At 34.8% G+C, this 24,366-nt stretch overlaps 1 protein-coding gene across 1 annotated transcript in view; it reads left to right on the top strand.

Moving 5' to 3' along the window:
* The window catches only part of LOC117916308 (proteasome adapter and scaffold protein ECM29), a 117,506-nt gene extending 96,522 nt beyond the window's left edge, over positions 1-20,984 (top strand). Inside the window, exons 25-35 of the mRNA XM_034832264.1 lie at positions 5,381-5,479; positions 5,699-5,883; positions 11,476-11,811; positions 14,448-14,601; positions 14,744-14,854; positions 15,094-15,261; positions 17,160-17,283; positions 18,773-18,931; positions 19,364-19,476; positions 19,565-19,624; positions 20,285-20,984. Coding sequence (XP_034688155.1) covers positions 5,381-5,479; positions 5,699-5,883; positions 11,476-11,811; positions 14,448-14,601; positions 14,744-14,854; positions 15,094-15,261; positions 17,160-17,283; positions 18,773-18,931; positions 19,364-19,476; positions 19,565-19,624; positions 20,285-20,479 — 1,704 coding nt within the window. The 3' untranslated portion in view covers positions 20,480-20,984. The remainder of the gene's footprint in view (positions 1-5,380; positions 5,480-5,698; positions 5,884-11,475; positions 11,812-14,447; positions 14,602-14,743; positions 14,855-15,093; positions 15,262-17,159; positions 17,284-18,772; positions 18,932-19,363; positions 19,477-19,564; positions 19,625-20,284) is intronic.
* Positions 20,985-24,366: the final 3,382 nt, after the last annotated feature.

The raw sequence follows: 24,366 nt of genomic DNA, 5'->3' as shown, positions 1-24,366 counted from the left end.
TCATATGCATCCTCTAATTTTTGTAAATAATGAATTTAAATGCATGGAAATTTCAAGTCATATTTTAGCAATGATTATGCATCATAGAAAACAAATTACAACCTATTGATATGCTATGCAAGGATTGCTGAATGTACTGAATGCCTTAAATGGAAATGTCACCAGGTATGTTGAAAAAAAAAATACAGATATAGTGTTGCATATACTGGTACTGGATTGATGCTAAATAAGTATCTGACTTCACAGAAGTTCTTGCCAAAAATATATCAATTTCATAGTATTAGAAATATTTATGAAAAGTATCAATCAACAAAGAGAACTCATGATACTGTTAAAAGGAATATGCATAACAAGAATGTTGTGTTTCATAGTAAAATTAGGGAATTGATCTTTAATACTTATTATGAGAAACTCTTTGTATTGTCGGCATTGAAAGGTTGATCTACATTTATACTGCAGTTTAGCAAACTAGAAAAGTAATATGTAGAGAAAAAAGAAAGCAAAGATATACAGCTGTACTGTAAAACAGAGAGTAATGTTGTTGATGCAAAAATTGAATAGTTTAGATACCAAATAAGAAAAGATGGATGATATAATTGTTTGATGTACAAGTTAGTTTTGAATGTACTGTCAATGTTGACACAGCAAGAATCAATCACCCTTTGGAAATGCCTGAGATATCATGTATTGCAGAATTAACCAAATGATGACGACTATAACAAAGCCATGCAATAGAAAATAAAAATGGAAATAAAATGTTATCAATGATATAAGTATGTTTTCAATATGCTCAGACATAAAAGAGTATGTATATTGATATACTGCAGATGTAGACAAAATATCTACACTATTATGTAAAACCTACTCTTTTTATAGGTTACTATGCAGAGAAGGCCAGCCCATTAGATTCCATAAGGGCCCTGATTTCTTTGTCCATTCTGGGAAATTAAACATATAAGAGAATTCTTTAAATGGGTGCAAGGAAAGAACTGCATCAAAGTGAGAAAAAAAAATCAAATTTTGTCATATATTTTAATTTCTAGTAAGTTTCATCATAAATGAAAGCAGGACATGTGAAACCCTAGATTTATTTTATTTATTTATTTTGACAATGTGGCGACCCATCATTTCACTTTGCAAAACTCAGGAAAGCTATATAAACATGACCTCTGTATCAAGATTCATATATTAGGCAACTTTGGGACTCAAAACTTGGGAGGGCTTTCTATTTGAGCTACTTGTGGGAACACAAGGGTTTAGAGAACGAATATCATAAAGAATGAAAAAATGTATGAATAAAAAATTTAAAGAAAACCTGATTATTTCCTAATAGAAGCTTGATTACCCTTAAGAGGTTGTGATATGACTAAAAGCTTTTAGGGCTACATACGGTTTCTTACTGTAGATGTTCTTTTCCTAATAAGTCATCCTTTACCATAAACAAATCTGAAGACATGCATGGAGCATGCAATGCTTCTATAGATTAGAGCTTTCTTTTCTCCCACATCTTCTTATGTATATTAGGGTGCCTAGACAATTTGTAAGAAAAACCATGAAATTACCTTTTATGTTCTCTTCTACAATTAACTAAAAATAAGTACTCAAATTGGAAATGATACAAAAAATGATGCTTAATATAAATGCATCAATCAATAGTGCCTTATCCTAACTGCACAAGTTTGAGTGAAATGTTTAGGAGCCAAGATCTCAATGCTTCATTTTTATCTATGGTTTGTAAAGACTAATTTGTAGTTGAAAGTGGAAGGGTTCAAAGAACCTATTAGAAATTGGTAGGTGGGCTATAATGTCAGGGATTCATTTAGCCACATCTTAGCAATCAAACTAAAAGAGTTGAAGAAAGATCTAAGAATTTAGAATAAAGAGGTATTTGGGAATGTCACAACCAATAAAATTGCAGCTCTAAATCAGATTGCCTTCTGCATTGTCAAGGAAAGGGAAGTTGCTCTTCCATTAGAGGAGCCAAGGCTAGGAGGGAGGCAGTGTTTAAATTTTTTAAGTGGGCAGCAATGGAAGAAGTCTCTTGGGCAGAAATCAAGAGAACTTTTTCTAAGAAAGGGAGATAAAAATATAAAGTTCTTCTATATGATGGCCAATGCTCAGACGAGAAGAAACCATTTGGCTAAAATGCAAATGAATGGAGAAATGTTATTGGAAAAAACAAATATTAAAGAGGAGCTTTGAACAAAGAAGATTATGTTAGGATAGAGTCCTTAAAAGCATGACATGATCTAACAATAAATGGATTTTACTATTATTTATATTATGATTCCAGTTTTCTCTTTCATTATCCCATTTTTGCATTGTGTATGATGAACATTCAAGGTTGCATCACTTGCATTGTACATGACTTGAGTGCATTAAGAAATGCTCAGAAGATCCAAATCATGAGTTCCTTTCAAGTTGATAAGTATCTCACAGCAAGTTCATGGACTTAAGCAATCCATTTGAGACTATAGTGCACCACCTAATTGAAGGGATGACTTATCTTAGTCATCAAGATGGGTTTCCCATGGTGAGTGTACTAGTGTATATGGTTACACGTTGGACAAGACTTACAATGAGTCATAACATGTACTATCAGGTAAGCATGACTTCACTAAGTTACTATGTTGCATGATCCCATAACTTTGAAAGAATATTGAGCTAGTGTTAAGGTGTCCAATGGCTTTGACTTACGGGTGAGACCCTTAGATGATCATATATTCCTTATAAATTGGGTTACTATTGATTAAGGCAAGTAGCAATGGGTATTCTCAAGATACGCACCATGATATCTCATGGTTTGAAACAATGTATCCTCTTACGTACTCATAAAGAGATGTGATCTTGAAATATGTGACCACATTAATTCCTTAAGTGAAATTTGACATATGCTCTTAAAGAGGTAAAGTATGTCAATTAATCACATAATATGAGGATTTGAGATTTAATGATTATAAATGTAATCTTGACAGGTTGATAGCATTCACCTTGGTAGATTGTGGATTTTAATTCATAGGGAGCTTGAATGCAATCATTAGTAGGTCAATGACTTGAGTTTTCTATCTCGATCTAATATTATAAGATATTAGAGTACAATTAACCCTTTTTAGTGGTATGTTGAGTCAACTTTAAAATTGGATTTTGAGATAGTTAATATTTTCCTATGGGTCTTAATGGTCCTTACTCAAGCTCATATTCCTTGGTGGTACATTATTGAGGAATGGTTGGGTTCTTTATCCTTATGTGTGTATAAGGGCATTTTAGTAATTACGCAAGGTTGCATAAGAGTTTATAAATGGTCTTTCTAGATTGTGTTAATTAATTAATCGGAATCCAATAGAGCTAATTAATTGTATAATGAATAGGGCAAAAAAATGAGGTTTTATCACAAGTTTTGCAGTTAATGGAAAAGAAGGTCTAGGAATGAAGGTATTTTATTTGTTGTTTGTTGATGATTCTTTTATCCTTTATGATGCCAGTCAAGAACATATGGAACACTTGAGCTGGTCTTGCAAGTGGTTTGAGGCAATCTTGGCTTTAAAAATCAATTTGGAGAAAAGTGAATTTATCCTAATTGGAGGGTAGCAAATGTTGAGGAGCTAATTGGTGTTTTGGGCTATCAGGTGGGTACCCTCCTCACTATTAATATGGGTCTATTGTTGGGAACAACATTCAAATTGTCATGAATTTGGGATGTGGTGGAGGAAAGATTTTAGAAATGACTGGCTTTGTGGAAGAGACAATATCTATGAAACTGAGGAGTGCTAACTCTAATAAAAAATACTCTATGTAGCTTCTCAATATACTTTATGTCCTTATTTGTCATCCACAGAAGGTGATCTTAAAATTGGTAAAGATCCAAAGGGATTTCATTTGGGGGAGAGATGTCCTTGAGAATAAACCACATTTGGTGAATTGGTTGACAATTTGTATGGACAAGAGAAATGAAAGCTTATGTATTAAAAGTCTTTCCATTCTTGACATGGCATTTTTCGACAAATGGTGTTGGAGGTTCGCTACTGACAGATTCCTTTAGAAAGCAGGTGGTTACAAGGAAGTATGGGGAGGAGGTGAGCAGATGGTGCTCAAGAGGATGGAGGAAGGTTATAGGGTGGGTTTATGGAAGGCAATTAAAAATGGGTGGGAGGTTGTTTGCAATGGAAGGGGTTTTAAGGTGGGCAATAGGCAAATGGTGAAATTTTAGAAGGATAGGTAGTGTGGTAGCTTACCATCAGAAGAGTCTCCTGAGTTGTCTTCCATAGTCATTGCCAAAGATGCATGGGTAATTGATGTGTGGGAGCAAGGGATGAGGGTTGTTGAAATCCTCATTTCTCAAAACAAGTCCATAACTGAGAGATTGAGGAGGTGGAGACTTTCTGTAGGAGACTACATGGTTAGGGAAGTAGAGGATAAAATGTTGTGGCTAAGTTAAAAGTGTGACAATTTTGCAATTAAATCTCCCTACCCCTCTTTGTCTAATAAAAGATTTGAGGTTTTTCCTTTGAACGCAGTTTGTAATCCTTAGGTTCCATTGAGGATTGAGCTTTTTTCTAGGAAGCTTAATGGGGAAGGATCTTGAAGTTGAACCAACTCAAAAGTAGGGGATGAAATATGTTGAATGGTTGTTATTTCTATAAAGAAGTTGATCACATCCTTCTTCATCGTGCGATGACTATTATCTTGTGGTAACTCATTTCTACTTTATTTGTGGTAAAGTGGGTCACACATTCCTCAGATAGAAGCATCTTTTTGAGTTAACATGGATCTTTTGTTGGGAAAAAGAGGAAAAAATATTAGAGTGGCTCCTTTGTGCTTATTTTGAACCATTTGAAAGGAAATGAATAGGAGAGCTTTTGAATACACTGAAAAAATGGATCAAGCAATCAAACAAGCCTTTGTGTGTAATTTTTTAAAGTGGGTTAGAGTGGATATAGGAGATTTGTCAATGTTCATGGTAGACTTCATTGATTGATTGAGTTATAAGTAGGGAGAGGTAATTATTTTTTTTTATCTCTCTCCACTTTGTCTAGCCTTTTGGTGCCTTTTTCTATCCCATGTATGCTTTCACATGCTCTTTTGTTAGGTGCTTTTAATATATTTTCTTTTTGCTATCAAAAAAAAAAGGCATTGGGTAAGTGTTCATACAGAATGAATTTCTTATAATGTTTGTGCTTAATGTTTGTGAACATGGGCATATTCATTAGGTTCTCTGTAGCTTATTATGTTAATCATCTACTTGTCTTTCTGATTATGTTAATCATGTATTTCTCTTTCTTGTGTTTGGGAATTGTAAAATATATTTTTCTAATTTATGTAGTGTTGTAAAACTATGTTTATTCTTTTACCAATATACCAAGCTGTTTTGCCTGATTTGCAGGGTGCAGGCAATGCAATACGTCCACATTTATCTGATTTAGTTTGTTGCATGCTAGAAAGTTTATCAAGTCTTGAAGACCAAGGGCTCAATTATGTTGAGGTGTGGCAGATATTATTTGTTTCTTAACTATTTTCTATATTAGGAATGTGCCTACATTTTAAAGTGTGTTTCTTAACATTATAGATGGCATCTTGTGCTTAATTAGCGTCCACTGTTTTTTAAGGTCTTATCAGTTGATCTTTGATCTGATGAAGATTTTCCTATATCAATTTTGTATGCATTAGTCCTGTTTATTCATTTATTTTTATTTTCATTTAGTTGCATGCAGCAAATGTTGGAATAAAAACAGAAAAGCTTGAAAGTTTGCGAATTTCAATTGCAAGAAGCTCACCAATGTGGGAAACTCTTGACATTTGTATAGCAGTTGTGGATACTCAATCATTAGATCTGTTGGTTCCTCGTCTTGCTCAACTTGTTCGATCTGGAGTAGGCCTTAACACAAGGTATATGGCAAATTCCTAAGCATTTAATAATGCAATAGTTTTTCAGATCTTGAATGTTTTCTTTTCTAATTTGCATAGGCTAAGCAAATTCTGTTAATATTCTTGGAGTGGGCAGAGTATTTAGATGTTTTCTCTGTTATTGACCACAGATAAAGTAAGTAGTTACAACTTGAAGTTATGAGAATTCTATCCCAAAATAAAAATGGTGTTTGTTTAGGAAACGTTTTCATCTTGGGATGAGCGTACAAAAAATACTTGTAAAAAAGTTGGAATGTCATTTTTCTGTCCCAGGCTCCTTGCAGGAAAAAGTAAATAAGATGTGTGGTCTATTCAGTGTTGTTCCATCTGTCAATATCAATTATTTCCAAAGATTTGACATTGTTCATTATCTCCCAAGTTGGCTAGCTATGTGAACCAAGCTAACTTCATAAACTGTTCATCATTTGAAATTTTTTGTTGGTTTTGATCAACCTACTTAGAATGTCCAAAAGGAATACATGTGTGCTCTAAAGTTTTATGGAAATGGTTTATGTTATGGACCTAATTGTAAATCAATCAAAACTCTTCCTACTTTCTTCTAATCCGTTCTCCTGGATGTTCTAGGGAATATTGCAAGTATGGACATTACCTATAAAATTTGGCAAAGGACAATGCTTCCTTCTAATTATTCTATCAGCTTACCCAGCATATAAGCCTCCCATCTGGATCATTTGTACAACAAATGAACTATACTGCCCTTGTCAGCCTAAGAAATAATCACGGTTTAGTCCTCTTTTGTAGGGATATCAATAGCAACCAATGCACTAGCCTCTCTAATGCCTTCCAACAATGCTAGGATCTCCACCTCCATTGTCAAATCATGGCCAATCGGTTTTGAAAAAGAGCTAATGTTGCCTCACTGGTCTTTAATAATCTCCCCAACACCTGTTTGGCCCAGAGTTTTTCAAAGAGCACCCAACAAAAGGATGGTATGAATTCCTTGTCCCCCTGCTATTCCTCTCAGGCCACTTTTGTCTTCTCTGTGGAGTTCTGCTTACTTCCATGATCCCGTTGCTGGAAATCCTGATGAAGAGTTGTTCGTTGATGGCTCTCCTAGCACCCCTGATGCTGGTTGTGTCACTGCTCTCAGTTCTGCTTCCAGCATTGATGAGGTGGCTGTGTCTCTTCAAGGGCACCCTTCTAAAGATCTTAGTACTTTTTCCCTTAATGGCCCATCTCCTCACATCACATCCCTTGTGCAGAAGTCCTGAATTCCCAAAGTCCAAGGGAATGCATATTATTGGAGGAAATATAGATATACCAAAATTAAAATCTATGATAGCCAGGTAGAGCAATAGAGGATACTCCAAACATCAAGTTCATTTATGCCAAAAATGTTTTCGGATCAATGTCAACCCTACTCATCTCAATAGTTTTGGCTACATCTGGCTGTATGATTTCTGTTTGGCCCCTCTCTTAGTTAGGACCAACCCCCCATAGGAGGGAACCCCAAAGCTCCCCACTTTTTGACCCGGTTTTGGATAGAATTTCTAGAGGACTAGATGGATTGAAAGGAGCTTATTTATCCTCAGATTGGAGAATTACTTCAATACAATCTTATCTAGCCCATGTCTACAGATTCTTTTTCTCAGTATTCAAGGTCCAAGGCAAGGTAGCAGTATGGATTAAGAGAACCCAGAAGGATTTCCTTCCATCCAGTTTTGGGAAGGATAGGAGAGATCATCTAATAGGATGGAACCAGATTTGTGAACTAAAAGATGAAGGTGGTTTGCTATCAGTAAGGTCAACTTGAGCTATTTTATAATAAGTGGTTGTGGAGATTTCCAGGAACACAGATGCTCTTTTACAGAGTGTTAATAAAAGTATCCAAGAGCCAAACTTTAATGATTAGGATGTGAACACTTAGATTAGGTGGTCACACCATTGCCTATGGAATGCTATTGTACAAGTCTTTCTTGATTTTGTTTTTCATTGTAAGAAGGCACAAAGATCTTTTTTTCAGGAAGATCTTTGTTGGGAAGTCCAACTTTTGCACTGTAACTCTTAATCTCTATTTGCTTTTCTGGTGTGAGGATGTTACCATCTGCCTGATTTCAGATCCTTATGCACCATCTAAATCATGGAATTTCAATTTGTCCTCTGTTTGGACCATGGAATTGACGAACTTTCTTTTTGTTGCTATCTCTATTTCAGAAGCACCTAGAGCCAACATTTCCTGGCATTCGAGTATGGTTGCTTATCTTTTTGGGTTCTTTTTCTCCCCTGTTCTTTCTTTTTTGGATCTTTGTAAATCTGAGCTTCCAGAATCTTTTCACCCATCTAGACTCATCTGTAAAGCCAAAACTTTGCCTATAGTGAGGCTTTTTATTGGCCTGTGGTAAATAAAAGGTCAATTCTATGTTACTACAACTAGGAAGGCCTTTCAGAACTTTTGAGTCCTAAGGATGTATTATGTGTTTTGAAAGAGGTGAAATAATTTGTCATCTATTCTTTCACTGTCCAGTAGGGACATAGCACAAATAAAAATTGAATAGTACTAAGGACACTTCTTTGCTAAATCAGTTGTTTCATCTCTAACTGCCCTCCCATACAAGTAGGTTTTATGTAATTTCTCTGTCAATTTACCACACAAAGTAATTGGCCCATACAGGCACATCTTATTTAACTTTGTGCCTCTTCTATCATTATACTTTACAAAGTAATCTAATCTTTTATCTTCCTACGGTCTCTCTCTCTCTCTCTCTCTCTCTCAAATCCATGCTTTTAGCAAACTCATCTCTTCAAGGTTAATGAAGATTTTCATTAACACTAATGCCAGTACTTCAACATGCAAGGCTGTCATGATCTTCAAAGAAAGAAAAAAAAGAAACTTGTTTTTATGCGTTTCCAAAAAATATCAATGTTGTGTCTGAAGCGAGAGTCATATCTGAGATGGATCCCATACCCACAACTATATTTTTTCATATCAACATGAGTACCTTATGAGATAAAAGAGTCCTTCTATCAAGAACTTGAGATTAGGGATCAATCCAATCCTTCTACACAGAACCTTTCAGTAACCTTGGTCCTATACAATTGCTAGAAATTTCAGGATCTCTCTCAATCACTCCCACCACCAAAAAAAAAATAAAAAATAAAAAACCATGACAAATATCGCTATCTACCACTGCCTCAAAAGACTTAGTGAGATTCTCTTTGATGAACCTTTTCTTTTTCTAACTACCATCCACTCCTTCAAACAATTTGGAATATGATCTCGTTAACTATCTTTTATGAAATTTTTTTATCTCCTGCTCACTTCTTGGAGTGATCTCATCATGCTCTGTTTCTGATTAAATCGAGTACTTCTGAAATATTCTTCCAACAAATGAAGACCTCAAATGGCATTGATAGTCTCAATGTCCTACAAAGATTTCAATTTCCTCATGTGAAGATCACCAAAAACATAAGGGCCTATTTGGGAACGTTTTCAAAAACAGTTCTCAAAAAATAGTGTTTGTTTGGGAACCTTTTTTCAAAACAGTTTTCTATTCTTTAAAATAGAAAACAGTTTTTCAGACTCAAAAACACGTTTAGTAAATTTTTTGATAGAAAACAGTTTTCTAAAAAAAAATTTTGCAAACAGGATATTTTCTGATAATATATTTTAATTGTTTTCACTTGTTTTCTAAGGTTGTTTTATAAAATGATTGTACAAATCTAGAGAATGATTGAAAATAAATCATTACAAATAAAAGTTATTTTTTAAAAATATTTGAAAACCTAAAAGGCAAATTGAGAACATTCCAAGTTCCCAAACAGATTATTGTTCCAAAAAACATCAGAGACTGTTTCAAAAGCTATTGTAAAAAATTATGGGTTTGTTTGGGAATATTTTTCCATCAATTCTCAAAAAAATAGTTTTTGGGAACAATTTTAAAAACCAATTCTCTTTGAATTTCTAGAATAAAAGTCTATTTGAGAACTTGGAATACTCCCAAAAAATGCTTTGTTTTCAATCATTCTTCATATTTATATAATTATTTTTTAAAATAACTCATAGAAAACAAGTTAAAATAATTGAAAACAATTAATATATATTCTCAAAAAACACCTTCCTTTTACAAGTTTTCAAAAAATTATCAAACGTGTTTTCTAGTCTGGAAAACAGTTCTTTATTTTTAAGAATAGAAAACTATTTTTAAAAATAGCTTCCAAATAGGCTCTAAGGCTTCCAATCCCTAAGGTTACCTTTTAGAAGCCTTAGTTTTTGCATATACCTATGTCCTCCCAAGAACACAATTAAGTTAGAACCACTTGTTCTCAAATTGGAATAGAATCAGTGCTAATTAGATGGGATAAGACTCTCAACTACTAGGATATCCCAAACAGTGCTAGGTAAAACTTCATGAAGAATGTCATGAAAGATGCATCCAATGTGGTGAGGTAAACAAGAATATATCCAATATTTGATATTCAAAACATGTCTTAAAATAGAAATGAATTGGCCCGAGTTGAAAAAGATTAGAATCCACCATTGTTAGGTTGTGGTCCAAAACAAGTCCTAGGTTAAATTTCCGAAGAATGTTAGGAAAGATGTATTCCCTTCATGAGGTGAACAAGTATGTTGAACAACCAATTTTCCTAAAAGCTTAAGCTTGTAGGATTTGGGTTCACAATGCATATCATGCACTCTGAACACCCTCCATGTGTAACCTCCATTTTGGGCTTACATGTGGGCTTAATAAATTGGGTAAATAAACATGTTATGGTAAGTTCAAACACATGACATCCTACCAAACAAGGCTCTGATTACTGTGTTGAACAACCAACTTTCCTAAAAGCTTAAGCTTGTAGGATTTGGGTTCACAATGCATATCATGCACTCTTAGCAAAGAATATATGTACTGTTCTATATTATATACAAGGGATTCTTGCATATTGGACCAAGTAAAAGACCCATTTTTGAGCAGCAACCTACAATATCTAATGAAAACATCAAAGTTCCTTTTACTACAGTTAATCAAAGCACCCTAGTATGTGGTTGCTTCAGTCAAAAACGCAATGAATGCATAACTTATGGCTGCAAGAGTTACAAATCAATTAGAAATTGCAACCCTCTAATTGAAATTGTTTGCTGCTAGGATTCTCCAGTTCTCTGTCTTTCTTTTTTCAGAACATCCAGGTTTATATTGTTCAATTAAATGATGAAATTATTTGAATGATACTGTAGATTTCTTTTGTTAAATCATCCAAAGCATCAGTAATCTAGAGATAGACACCTGACTGACATGGATATGAAATCACCTGTACTGTTGACATTAACAACCCATAGAGCTCAAATTTTTACAGCCCATATCATCTAAGATGCATTATAGTTTTATTATGAAAAAAGTTGAAAAAAATTATCCAAATATGCAATTATTACTTTTAAAAACGTGTAAGAGGATGTAATTAGGGGTTCAAAAAGTGGTTATGGTTTCTTTTGAGTAGTATCTTCATGCATCCAGCATGAGCAATTTCAGAAATTGAAGTGACCTTGTTGATGTGGATGAGTGTTAATGAGCTCAACCAGTACTGATATCTGCTTTACTCTTACTACTACTGTAACAGGGTTGGTGTAGCTAGCTTTATTTCCTTATTAATTCAGAAAGTTGGCAGTGATATCAAACCATTTACAAGCATGCTATTGAAGCTCGTGTTTCCAGTGGTTAAGGAAGAAAAAAGTGGGTCAGTGAAACGTTACTTTGCAAGTGCTTGTGCAGTTGTGTTGAAGTATGCAGATCCTTCTCAAGCACAAAAGTTAATCGAAGAGAGTGCAGCTTTGCACACTGGTGACAGGAATGCCCAAATTTCATGTGCAATTTTATTGAAAGCCTATTGCTCTGTGGCTGCAGATACAATGAGTGGATATCATGCTACAATTGTTCCAGTTATTTTTATCTCAAGGTTGGAGCCAAAACTTTGTTTCCTCTCTGCTATTTTGACATAGGATTGTTTTATCTATAAAAATTAAAAATTAAAAAATAAATAAATAAATAGTAAAAATAAAAAACATTACGATCTTTATAGGGCCTAAGGTTATGTTAGTACGATTGTCATAAATTTTGACATCTTATAGTTTGTTACATAAATTGCATTTGGCCTGATGATATATACAGCATTTTTACAAAGTTAGAAATTACCTCATGTGCTTTCAACAAAACAGTATAAATATTAAAGACATAAAAAGAAAAATGTTCCAATATATATGGAAATCATGGAGGAACCACCCCAAATTCATTTTTAACTTAATTCTTTAATGAAGAGAAAGTCCCCAACTTCTTTCAGAATTTAAATTTTTGATGAAGAGCTAAGAAGTGTCTTAAATTGTAAGTATGAGATATGTTACAAGAACTTGGGAGCATGTGTGCATATGGGCTCATATGTCAGAGATGTCTAACCTCATAGCTCAAGACTGGAGCATGATTGGGTTGTTATGGTGTTTGGCTTTTCTTTTTCTCTGCCCTTGACAGTAGAATGAAGTGCCCATGTAATACAGTCTGGTCATGGTAGAGGATGAGATGGCTGAAAGTGTTTGGATTCTAGCATTGTGATCATATTCTTATTTCGTTTTAGAACTCAGATGGATTTTAATAGCTCATTCAAGTGACCAATGATGATAATTGAGCTGATATCTGTATTATTCATACTTCCTCTCTTCATCAAGACAAAGATTAGCAATTATATTGGATCCTTCCTCATATGTTTCCATACTAGGGTTGTTTATTTTTTTTATGGGTAAAGAAAAAATCTCATATAAAAAGAGACGCCCAAAAAAGTGACTCAAGGAATATAATACCTATACACCCACCGCCAAAAAGGCCAAAAAAGAAAAAAAAAAACACCTAGCTGGCCCAACAAACAACCTTAGTTAGAGCCCCAACCAATCAATAAAATTAACTATAGTTAGAGGGCAGTCAACTATAAACAACTTAGCCTTTGACCAAATAGAAAGAACAAAAGAGTATTTGAGTCTCTGGATTGACAACACATCATCCTTGAAGGCCAGTCTATTTCTTGCCTTCCAAACCGTCCAAAAAATGTAGAGAGAAGCAGCTCTCCACACCTTCTTGCGCTTTTTGCCCACAAAAGAACCATGCCAGTTAAGGAGAGTCTCTCTAACTGAAGAAGGCAGCACCCATGACACCCCAAACAAAGTAAAGAGTAAATCCCATAAGACCCTTGTTTTTGAACAATGAAGAAGAAGATGGTCTCTGGTCTCCTCTTTCTCAAGACACATACTAGGGTTGTTTATAATTGACACAGTTTCCAAATTTCTGCTGAACATACCAATTGCAATTGGAGTGATGTTCTACTTATTAGTTGTTACCTTATTCATCAACTTTTCTTTTCTATTTGTTCAGGCTAAGTAGACACATATTTCTGATGATCTTCTATTACATTAAATGGTAAATTATATAAGATGGCATTTCATGTTATTAACTATAAATGTAGTAAAAGAAAAACTTTGCTAGCCATTTTTGGATGCAGGACCTACTTGCTTCCAATACACAGCCACACCCACAAGCACCCTTGTCTGCTAGTGTTCTTGCAATTGCAAAGTCATTCAGTTCCATTCAGTTGGATACTATTTGTTCCAAGCCATCCATCTGTTATATTTATTCCAGCTAGAGAGAGTTGTAAGATATATAGGTAAATCCATGCACTTGGATTGAAACATAATCATGCTGCTGTTTATGTATAGTATTTAGAACCTCCTCATAGAGCTTGTGTACAATTATCTGCGTTTCTCTTTACTGTGTCTATTTTTTCTCTTCTCACTTTCACTTCCTTCCCAAATGCCAACCCAGTGACAATTATGTATAAACTCCATTGAAATTCTAAGTCATTGAGCACTCCACAAGCATGAAGATGCTTCAGATTCAAGCTACGTTTCACTTTTCTAAAATTTGCACTGGAAATTTGCTTTTGTCATGATGAAGTATAAAGTAACATCATTTTACATGTTATATTTGAACTTTTTCCCCTGTTTAGCAATAATTAATTAAAAAAAAAACCCATTATTATCTGCAATTTCTTTGAAAACTGAGGTCAACATGATTAACAGAGAAACAAACAATGTCAGGGGTAGAGGGTTGACTTTGAAAGCTTTTTCTTGTCATTGATCATCAAAAAAACATGTATTCATGCTCATGTTTTGTCATACCATAAGTGGGTTTACTGAGGTATTTCCATACACCTGGATTAGTTCCCTTAGCTATGTTACAAGTTTTGTGCCCAGTAGTGATAAAATTATTCTCGGCTCGAAGATAAAACTTATGCGTCTTTTGGTAATTTTGTTCTAACCATTCTGACATTTAGCTTTCAACTTCTTTACAACTATTCCATCCATTTTCTTTTTAACTACTCTTTCTTCTACCATCCTCTATTATCAAGAATAAAATTTGGTGAAGAAAATTTACTTTCTCAATATATCTCCATTCAATGGAATATTTGATGGATGATTCTTGAGTTCTGCATTCTTAATCCCTAAACTGAACTTGGTTATGTAACTGAAACTATATATTATGATTCTTATGCAGATTTGAGGATGACAAGCATGTTTCCAGTATATTTGAGGAGTTGTGGGAAGAAAACACCAGTGGTGAACAGGTCACCCTTCAATTATATTTGCAAGAGATTGTTTCTCTTATTTGTGAAGGCATGGCATCATCATCCTGGGCGAGTAAAAGAAAGGTATCCTTATGTTCTTTTTCTCCTTCCAAGTAATTGTATGTCCCTAGGAATAGAAATTTGACCAATTCTATATGTTAATCATATTCTCGAGATTTGTTTTTCTTTGCTGATATTTTTTCTTTGATTATTTGTACATGTGCAGTCAGCCCTGGCAATTAGTAAGCTTTGTGAAATTCTGGGTGAAAGCCTGTCTTCTTGTCATGCTGTTCTGCTCAAATCTCTTATGAAAGAAATTCCTGGTCGATTATGGGAGGTAGGAATATCCCATTCATTAGCCTCCATAAGAGAAATATACAATTTAAAGTAAAAAACATAAAAATAAAAAATGCTAAATAAGGAAAGGCATTTTACCTTAGTGCCCTGTCAGTGATGCACTGGATTATAGTATAGATGTATGCTTAATTAGGTTCTTAAATGTATTACAAAATGATGAGGTTCCTATAGTTTTTGTTGTTTCAAACTTTCAAATTAATAATTATTAATGGGTGGCAGGGAAAGGATGCTATTTTATATGCAATTGGTGCTCTGTGTAAGTCTTGCCATAAAGCAATGTCCGCCAAAGATCCTACCACTTCCAATGCCATTTTGAGTGCAGTATCTTCTGCATGCACAAAGAAAGTCAAGAAGTACTGTGAAGCAGCTTTTTCCTGTCTAGAACAGGTATGTATATTGCTTCTTCCAAAGTATCCCTCACGTGATTTTTGATAAGTAACTTTTCCTCTTGTTGGAAATTGAACTGGAAACCTCCCAAATCCCTACCCAACCCCTTGCCACTCAGCCAGGCCTCAGGGACTATCTAATGATCCTTTTTTGAACGTCAAGTTCTTCCCACTGTTCAACATCCAGAATTTCTAACTTCTTCTAGTGTCTCCAATTATCATGTTAGATAAACAATTAAATGCTGGAAAAAGTTCAAAAAATTCTTTTGAAGTATTTAGGGTTTCATATGAATCTCAAAAAGAAAAATACAAACAGAAGGAACATGCCAACAGTAGCTTGAGAAAGGAATTCATTCTAAGTTATTATCATCATTTTCCATTCCTTCCCTCTTTTTTCTGAACCCAAATGGAGCCTAAAAGTTTCTAAGAATGGAGAAGAACACATTTTAAACGTTTCTTACAAAATTTGAAAAACGGCCCTTCTCTGATCTCTTACAATCAAGGAGAAAAAAGAAACACCAATCTGGATGAATTAAGGCCAACTGCTTCTAGTGTGGATTGTGAGTTCTGAAAGATAAGATATTGCACTTTCCAGGGAGATATCTTCTGGGCACCTGAACTCTGTTATTACTTGTCCTATTCTGCGAGTGGTAGAAATTTTGACTTCTAATGTATCAAGAGACACCACATCTAGATAGAAATTTATTGCTTAGCTCTTGAACCAAATTAGAAGTATGCACCCATCTATATTTGAGGTGATCAATGGTCAAAAATTGAGCTATTGTGTTGTCCAACCACAGAAGGAAATTTTGGGAATAACTACTGAATTCCAAACACTTGTGGCTGGAATAGGCCTTCTTGTCATTTGGAAAGCTTATCATAGAATTCCAAACAAACTTGGCTGGAACAGGCCTTGTTGTCATTCGGCAAACTTACCAAAGAAACATAGTTATGCCACTTCTTGCCCCATACCATCAACACATTCCTATGTTTCTTACCTTTAGAAGGTCCTGTCATGTTCTATTATATTTTCTAGTACTTATTGATGGTTTTTTTGGTTTTCAAACTCAATGATTTTATTTAGTCAGCAAAATTTACAATGGTAAAGTTGGATGAATCTATTCAGTTAGTTTCAGAGCAATAAAGTTAGTCATTTTGCAGTTCAATTGAAAACAATAAAAAGTTGGTCTATGTGTTTTGATCACAAGAATCAAGGAAAAGAAGAATGAGGAGTTAGAAGAAGGGAAGAGATGGGAAAGAATGAAAGAGCATAGGATTTCTCTCTCCTTGATAGATATATCAGGAAGATGTTAGGCTCTCCAGTTCTTTTACCACCTTTTTAACTGGTCAATTTGTGGATGATGTGGTCACTTGATATTGCAGAGACGTGATATTGCCACATCAGTATATGAGACTGCCACATCATAATCGTGTGCCATCATTCAGCAATGAGAATGACAAAATTTCATGTTTATGCTGATGCATCTACAAATTTATAGAAACACCACCTGATCAGCTATTTTAAAGAGAGAGAGAGAGAGAGAAGAAGAAGAAGAAAAGAAATGCACACTAACAAACATGCCCTAGCCTAATGTCCCCCAAGGCTGCTGCAAAGACGTTTCAATTGCCTGGCTTGCATGAAATGGTATATCATATTAGTCACACCTTTGTTCTGCAGCTTAACATTAGGAAGTTAACATCTGACTTCAGAAGCAGTGCACAAATAAAATCAGCACTTGTTGTCACCTTAATAAAGTTGCCATCTACTTTAATATCCTTTGCCCTATCATGATAAACTGGATCGCGTGCAATGCTGAAAATGCAGAAAAAAATTTAATCTGAAGTCCAACTTTTGCTGTTTCATTCTGTGCTAATTCCCTACTTTCACATGTTTTTCAGGTTATAAATGCCTTCGGAAATCCAGAATTCTTTAATATTTTATTCCCATTATTGTTGGAAATGTGTAATACAGCCACTCCCACGAAGTCAGGGAAATCACCTTTGGGAACTGATGCTAAAGCAGGTAAGTACAAACCTCTTGTTTTTCATTGGATCTCCATTTAGCTGTTAAACAAAATTTGAATATGAGCATTGCCTTGTATAATTTTAGAATATGTTCTCATGTATTAGCAACATGAATTTAAATCTTCCCACATATTTAAGAGGTAAAAAGAAGAGAAAGTAACTAGACTCCTTCGTAGTTTTGCAACTAAATATCAAATCAAGTTAAATTTTCTCTCTAGCAATCTTTAGCAATCATGGATTGAAAAGGGAATCTTTCTCCGAACTGCCTACTCTCTTCCCAAAACTACCAGAAGTTACTCATCCCTGCCCTCTATTAAAGAAGGGCCTCCTTGCCATGACTCTTAGTTAGAAAAGCTCTTGATGTAGAGCTTGTCCATAGTGATTCATGCATATCTGCTTTTATGACCAGAAATTGTTTCTTGATTTCCATTTCAAATTGTTCAAACAAGTAAAATTTGTACATGCTTCACCAGGCGGCAAAGTAAATTTCTTTATTCACAGCTATTCTTCCAGAATCCTGAAGGACATGATTACAGCCTCCTGAGTAATGATAATACGAATTTTGCAGCATGGTTCATCAGTGCTAGTATCCTGTTGAACAAACATCCCATAAGATATATTCAAGCACAACTAGGAACCCCATTTCTGACAGTCAGATATTCCAACAAACCATAAGTTTGTTGTAGCTTGCAAAGTGTTTCATTGACTAGTGCTTTTAATATGTTTTGGTGTTAATAAAACCAATAGCCTTTCTATGCTACTCTCCAGGCCCACTTCTGTTATATAAGTGATTTTGTGCAACTAGATAGAAGGAACATCCCTGGTTTATGTATACCGCAAGCTATATCAGATTAGATACTTTAAAGAGGTAGCCATCACAGATTTTGTGTCATATGTACCTTACAAGGTGTGACCTAGATGAGGTTTTCCCAATGAATATGCCTTGCAGTGCCCCTATCAATTCCATGAGATGATATGAAGTTCCTTTCTCTTGAATTTAAAGCACCTTTTGATTGTTTAAGACACTCATTTGAGATCAGAGGACCAAGACTTTCAGAAGCAAAAGTCCTTTTCTCCTCTTTCCTGATGCATGTAATTGCAATTGTCATCAAACTTGACTCATTCCTTTTTCGTCTTGTGATGGATGTTTATCATGCATAGTACTTAATTATGGATGCTTTAGTAGTTCTAATTCCATTATTATTTATCTATCCATTGTTTCACATTGTTCTGAAATAAATTGGGCCGCTGTTGACTTTTGAGCGATTTGCTGCTGTTTCTTCTTTTTTTTTTTTTTAATGGCAGACAATTGAAGTTCATATTTCCTGTATGTGACCTCATATTGCTACTCAGTTAAATATGGATGCTTTTGTAGTTATAATTCCAATTGTTTCTATGCTTCCCCTGCTTCCATTAATTTGTAATTTTGACATTAAAGCTATTTGGATGTGCTAGAAGTCTAAGCATATATACTTGCTTGTGTGCAGAATCAAATGAAGGGGAAGATATTTCTGCACCACATGATAAGATTCTGGGCTGCATGACATCTTGCATTCATGTAGCATGTGTAAATGATATTCTTGAACAGAAGGAGAATTTGATACATGTGTTCTTAGTTTCCTTGTCTCCTGGGTTTCCATGGACAGGTATCACCTTAACATTTTTGTTTTTCACCCCTTTTTATGGCCAGCTGCAGATTATTCAGTTTGATTTTGTTAGACAACCAATTTCCCTAAAAGCTTGAGCTTGTAAGATTTGGGTCCACAATGTATATAATGTTTTTTAACACCCTCCCTCACTTGTGGCCCCATACCCACACATGGAGAAACCCATAGGGCCGTAGGCAAACAACCACAATTGGCCTCTTTTGGGCTCAATAAATTGGGGAAATAAATTTATGGTGAGACTCAAATGCATGACCTCCCCCCAAACAAAGCTCTAATACCATGTTAGACAGCCAATTTTTCTATAAGCTTAAACTTAAAAGGATTTTGGTCTACAATGTATATCATGTGCTCTTTTAATAGATTTGATTTTTTTTACCAGTGTTACTTTACTAAATGAGTTATTTTGGGCAGTCAAAATGTCAGCATTTTCATCAATCAAGGAACTCTGTTCAAGGCTCCACGAGATTGTGGATGAGTCAGAAGAAACCTCCCTAGATGTTGGGGTGACTTCTTTAATTTATGAGGTATTTTACTGCATCCATTTCATTGGTCTTCCATCTTCAAAAATAATTGTTTGCCTGGGACTCTGACTTATCATTCTTCTACCTTCAGTTGTTTCACTCTGTGTCACCTAAAGTAGTTGAATGTATAAGCACAGTGAAGATTGCCCAGGTATGCTATTTGGTTTCTTTCTTTGGTTGATTCCTTTAGTGCCTTAAGCTTCACATATCTGTCTTTGAATCTCATAATGAAAAGTATACCTATGAATCAAGTGCGTTAATAGTTATACAATTTCTTCTCTTGGTATGCACTTTTGAAGGTTGAACAATTTAAGTAACCAAGTCTAAGATAATTGATCATTTTGTTTGTATCAAATTTCTTTCTATTAAATTATGAGTACCTGAATGAATTCCAACCAACGCCCACATCTTAATGTGAACCCAAAATCCATAAGTTATGTGAAAAAAGCCCAAAACTCATAAAAACACTTTGTTTGAGGCTTAATGCATCAACAGCCTTGAGGTTTAAGCCTCAGGCTGTATACCTCAAAAAGGGGTGTGTGTGCCTCAAACACCTTTTAGAACACTGTTTATAATCCCACCTGTGAAATGGAATCGTCAATGTTTTACTTAAAGACTATTTTCCTGAATTTAGCATATATTTTCTTTGTTATCTAATTTAATTTCTTGAAAATTTTCTGAGAACATGATGGCGAAAATATTGCTCAAAGTCTTGCTGCTTTGACCATCAAGTATAAAGGATTTTGACTTTCAATATTTTTGGTTCCAATCTCATTTATTTTCTTTTCCTCGTTATTTGTACCCAAAATAGGTTCACATCACTGCTTCAGAGTGCCTCTTGGAAATGATAGATCTGTACAAAAATCTCCCATCAGTGCAGTGGACAGATGGAGGGTTTAAGGATGAGCTTCTTCACCTTTATGAGATGGAAAAGAATGAGCAGGCCAAGTCGTTGTTAAAAGCTTGTATTGACGGCCTTAAAGGCCTGGAAAAAGAAAATGCCTAAACAGCCTGAGCTCATGTAAAAGCATGAAGCTGATGAAGGCGTTGCTGCTCATAAGCAGAAATGATTCAACCAGCTCATATGCCATTTGCAACATGATACCAATCATTCACAGATGAGAAGACCGCCAACAGAAAACAGGGGACACTAGAGAAAATTGCAAATGGTTGAAACTCAAATTCACCGAATCAAACTGATTATTGACATAATTCACAAAATGAGATCCTAACCCTTTTATTTGCTGAGATCTGAGATTTAAGGTGGAGTCATCCAACGCAAGCCCTTTTTTCCTTTGAAATTTACTGGGCATGACATTGGATGCGAAAGGTTAGATGTGAGCACTGAGGGCAGGAAATAATTTCATCAGGTATATGATACAACCCATGAAGGCTCTATCAGCAACTTATCTTTTACAGGAAATATATATGATCCAAAAGAGGTCCACTTTTATTGGTTATTGGTCTCTTCGTTTATATCCCTATTTAGTTAAATTCTCTTGTTGATTCTCTTTTACTGATCTCTTGTGAATGGATGACTTGGCTGCACGAACCATACGTGGACATTGGAACATCTGTCTCGTCTAGATCTTGCTATACACAGTTGCACATCTGCTGATAATTTGTTTTCCTATAATATTAGTAACCTTCAATGTAATACAAGAGATGTAGAAGATGTGAGGGGGAGAGAGAGAGAGAGAAGGAGAGGAGAGTATTGTTAGACAGTGAAAGAGAAGAAGAGTATGTGAGGGAGAGAAAATAAGAGACCATGTGAGGGGAGCGAGAGGGTGACCATTTGATGCCATAACTAAGGCCATGAGGTCCATAACCAAGAAAGCCATCTTGAACAAGAACTTGTCCTTAGTGTTGGGGTTGTATTCTATTGCTCTTCATCAAACTCCTTCACATCCTTATAAAATGTCCAAAAAAAAAAGAGATGTTGCTTTGGAGTAATGGAGAAACAGGTCCAACAATACAAGTATACAATACAAGCCTGAACACCCATCATATGATTTAGCAATGGAAATATGTATGTCATAGGGAGTGTCCAACACAAAAGATCTAGACATACTAAGACACTCTTTAAGATGTCTAAATATGATATGAAGAGCATTCAGAGCTCTAGGAACAACAGCCACTCTTCATGGTATTGAATTTGTATCCTTGAGCAACTTACTTTTTCTTTTTCTTTTTTGACATTTATTTTAGCTTTAACTTTCTTATACTTTTTTTATGCAAGATGATACAACAAATATAGACGCTCCAATACTCAAACTACACGAGTAACTTCATATTAACTAATATAATTCGTCATAGTAGAAAAGCATTAATCGAATGGTGCAAGAGGCTAGTAGGAGAAATGGAATGGTGACTGTAAATAGATGAATTGATATGGTAGGGAATTTGTGGACAAAAGCCTAGAATCGTTTGATATTGTAAAAGAAGTGGAGTATATATCAATTCATCGAAGGATGTGAAGGATGAGAGTAGAAATAAAAGGAAAGGAATGTTGATAAGAACTAAAAAATGTGGTTATCCGTTCTCTTAAGAGTGTGAAGCTACCCGAATGATAATGATTTGAGTGTTGGTTGTCAAATGCATAAAACATAATCATAGTGGAGCATAACATCTCTAGGGGCATTCATTTGTTGGTCATTTAATTCAAAAACAAATTAGCATCCTAGTTGACATATGTAAGAGTAGTGTAAAGCCAAAAGAAATTTTGATATAGTTTAATGCAAAGAAGATAATTTAAATTATAGCTCCTCGAGGATCATATATTGTTAGCCCAAGGTTTCCCTACAGCAGATTTTGATTATTATAAAGCAAATGATAAATAAAATGTCACACTATTTCATAGCAACTCGAAAATTTTCAAACCATTAAAAGTTTGATTTTAGTAAAGAAATCAAGATCATGCACCATGGACGATTCACCAAGCTTAATTAACGGTAAATGTTAAAAACAAATTTTTAAGATCTTAAAGTTGTAGGGTCAAGGTGCAGTAACTAAAAATTTATTAAAATGTTATTTTAAAAGTACATAACAATTCAAAGGTTGATCCAAAACCATCCAATTAATACTTCAAATTGACTTAAATCCTTCAAAAATTAGAGGATGAAAAATTGATTTCAAACCAATGCGACCACATCTTAAAAGGTTTTCTAGAAATCTCTAAGTTGCTATAGTCGATTTCACTAACTTTTTGTGCTTAAAATGACAACTTTTACCATTTTTTGGAATATGGGGTGAATCAATCGATGTGTTTGAGGTTATGTTCGAGAAGACTTTTAGGAAGTGGCAAACAACTAAGCGACAATTGAGTTTTTACCTCAATTTGCTCAAACCTCAACTAGACATGGTCCCAAGTCTAACAGTCGCCTGTAAATGTACTACAATACCAAACTATGAAACTAAGATTTGGTTAATTTCGATTTTGATAATAACAAAATAAGGTTTAGAACTAATGATTATATTTCAAGTATGATTAGGTAAGATAATTTTCAAAGTGCAAATCACAAAGACAAATTAAGCCAAAGAGAAATTATGAAGAAGAAGACCACTTCAAAGAGAAGTGTTTTTCAATATCCAAGCTTCATAAGATCTCTTAGTAAGGTTGTTGGTGCACTAGGATTTTCATGCATTATATTCTTTACTTATGCACCAAAATTATCCAAGAGTTATTTTGTTTTAAATTTTAAAAAAATTGGATGATTTCATGTTTTCAACTAAAACCTTGTGTCAAATGTTTTCCAAACTTGTTTAAAAGGTTTTAAGTTAAAAATGTTGGTTGTTGAGCCAAAAATGGCTCAACCGATTGAACTGGATGAGGAATCAGTCGACCCCCCACCTCAACCGATCGAGGGGTGCAAAAAACATTTTCTCTCTTTCAGAATGGTTGTTCAATTGGTCAAGGTGTGAATAGTAACCGATCGAGGTCCAACAGTCACCTGCCAAGCATTAAATGCAAACGGCTAGTCAACCGGTCGACCCCCAGCTCGACCGATTGAACCCCCAACGGCTAGTTTGGCTTTTTTCTTTTATAAAAAGGCTTCAAATCTTCATTATTTATGAGCTTAACATTCTCAAAACCTTTCTTGAATATACATTTGAGCCTTGGAATAGTGTTTTTGAGTGCACCATTGTTCTAAAACTTGCATATCTTTAGTGCACCATTCAATCCTAGTTTTTCTTGTATCATTTGAGTCTAAAGTTTTGTATTAGGATTTTGTGAAATTATTTGCATATCTTTGAGATGAAGAATCTAAGTGTGAGATATCACTTAGGGATTCTCAAGTGTGGGGTATCACTTGAGATGTTGTTTAAGAGTGGTATCTCTTGAGAAGTGTAAAGGGTGCTTGGAGCCAAAAGTCTAAGAGAGTGGATTGGAACTATAATCCAATTGTATTACTTAAAGGCTTGGTTTAGAAGCCTTGAATTAGTAGAATCTCAAGCTTGAGATTAAAGCTAGAGGAGAGTGGATGTAGGTCGGGTTGCGCCAAACCACTATAAAATCTTATGTTTACATTCTCTCTTCCCTACTCTTTTAATTTATGTGCAATTGTCTTTATATTGTTTTATTATATACTTGCATATAATTGTCTCTTACATTCATATAATTTGAATTTGTAAAAAGAGACCATCACCATTTTCACCCCTCTATAGGGTGATTACCTTAGATTGGATTAACCTAATTTTTCTAACACAAACAACTACTTCCTCAGTCCTCCTCAAGTCTAGGTACTATAATGGTGGAAATCTTTAAATTGGAGGCTAGAATTCTCTCTTTGGACAGAAGGGAGAGAGTAGAAAAAGTCTAAAACCCTAACCCTTAAAGAGTTATTTATAAGTTTCCTATTGGGCTTAAGTGACTTGAGCCCACTTTGGACTTAG

Source organism: Vitis riparia, chromosome 6, assembly GCF_004353265.1.
Source record: "Vitis riparia cultivar Riparia Gloire de Montpellier isolate 1030 chromosome 6, EGFV_Vit.rip_1.0, whole genome shotgun sequence".
NCBI classification, from domain to species: Eukaryota; Viridiplantae; Streptophyta; class Magnoliopsida; order Vitales; family Vitaceae; genus Vitis; species Vitis riparia.
The sequence above is the reverse complement of the archived record's forward strand: the minus strand, read 5'-3'. Positions and strand labels throughout refer to the sequence as shown.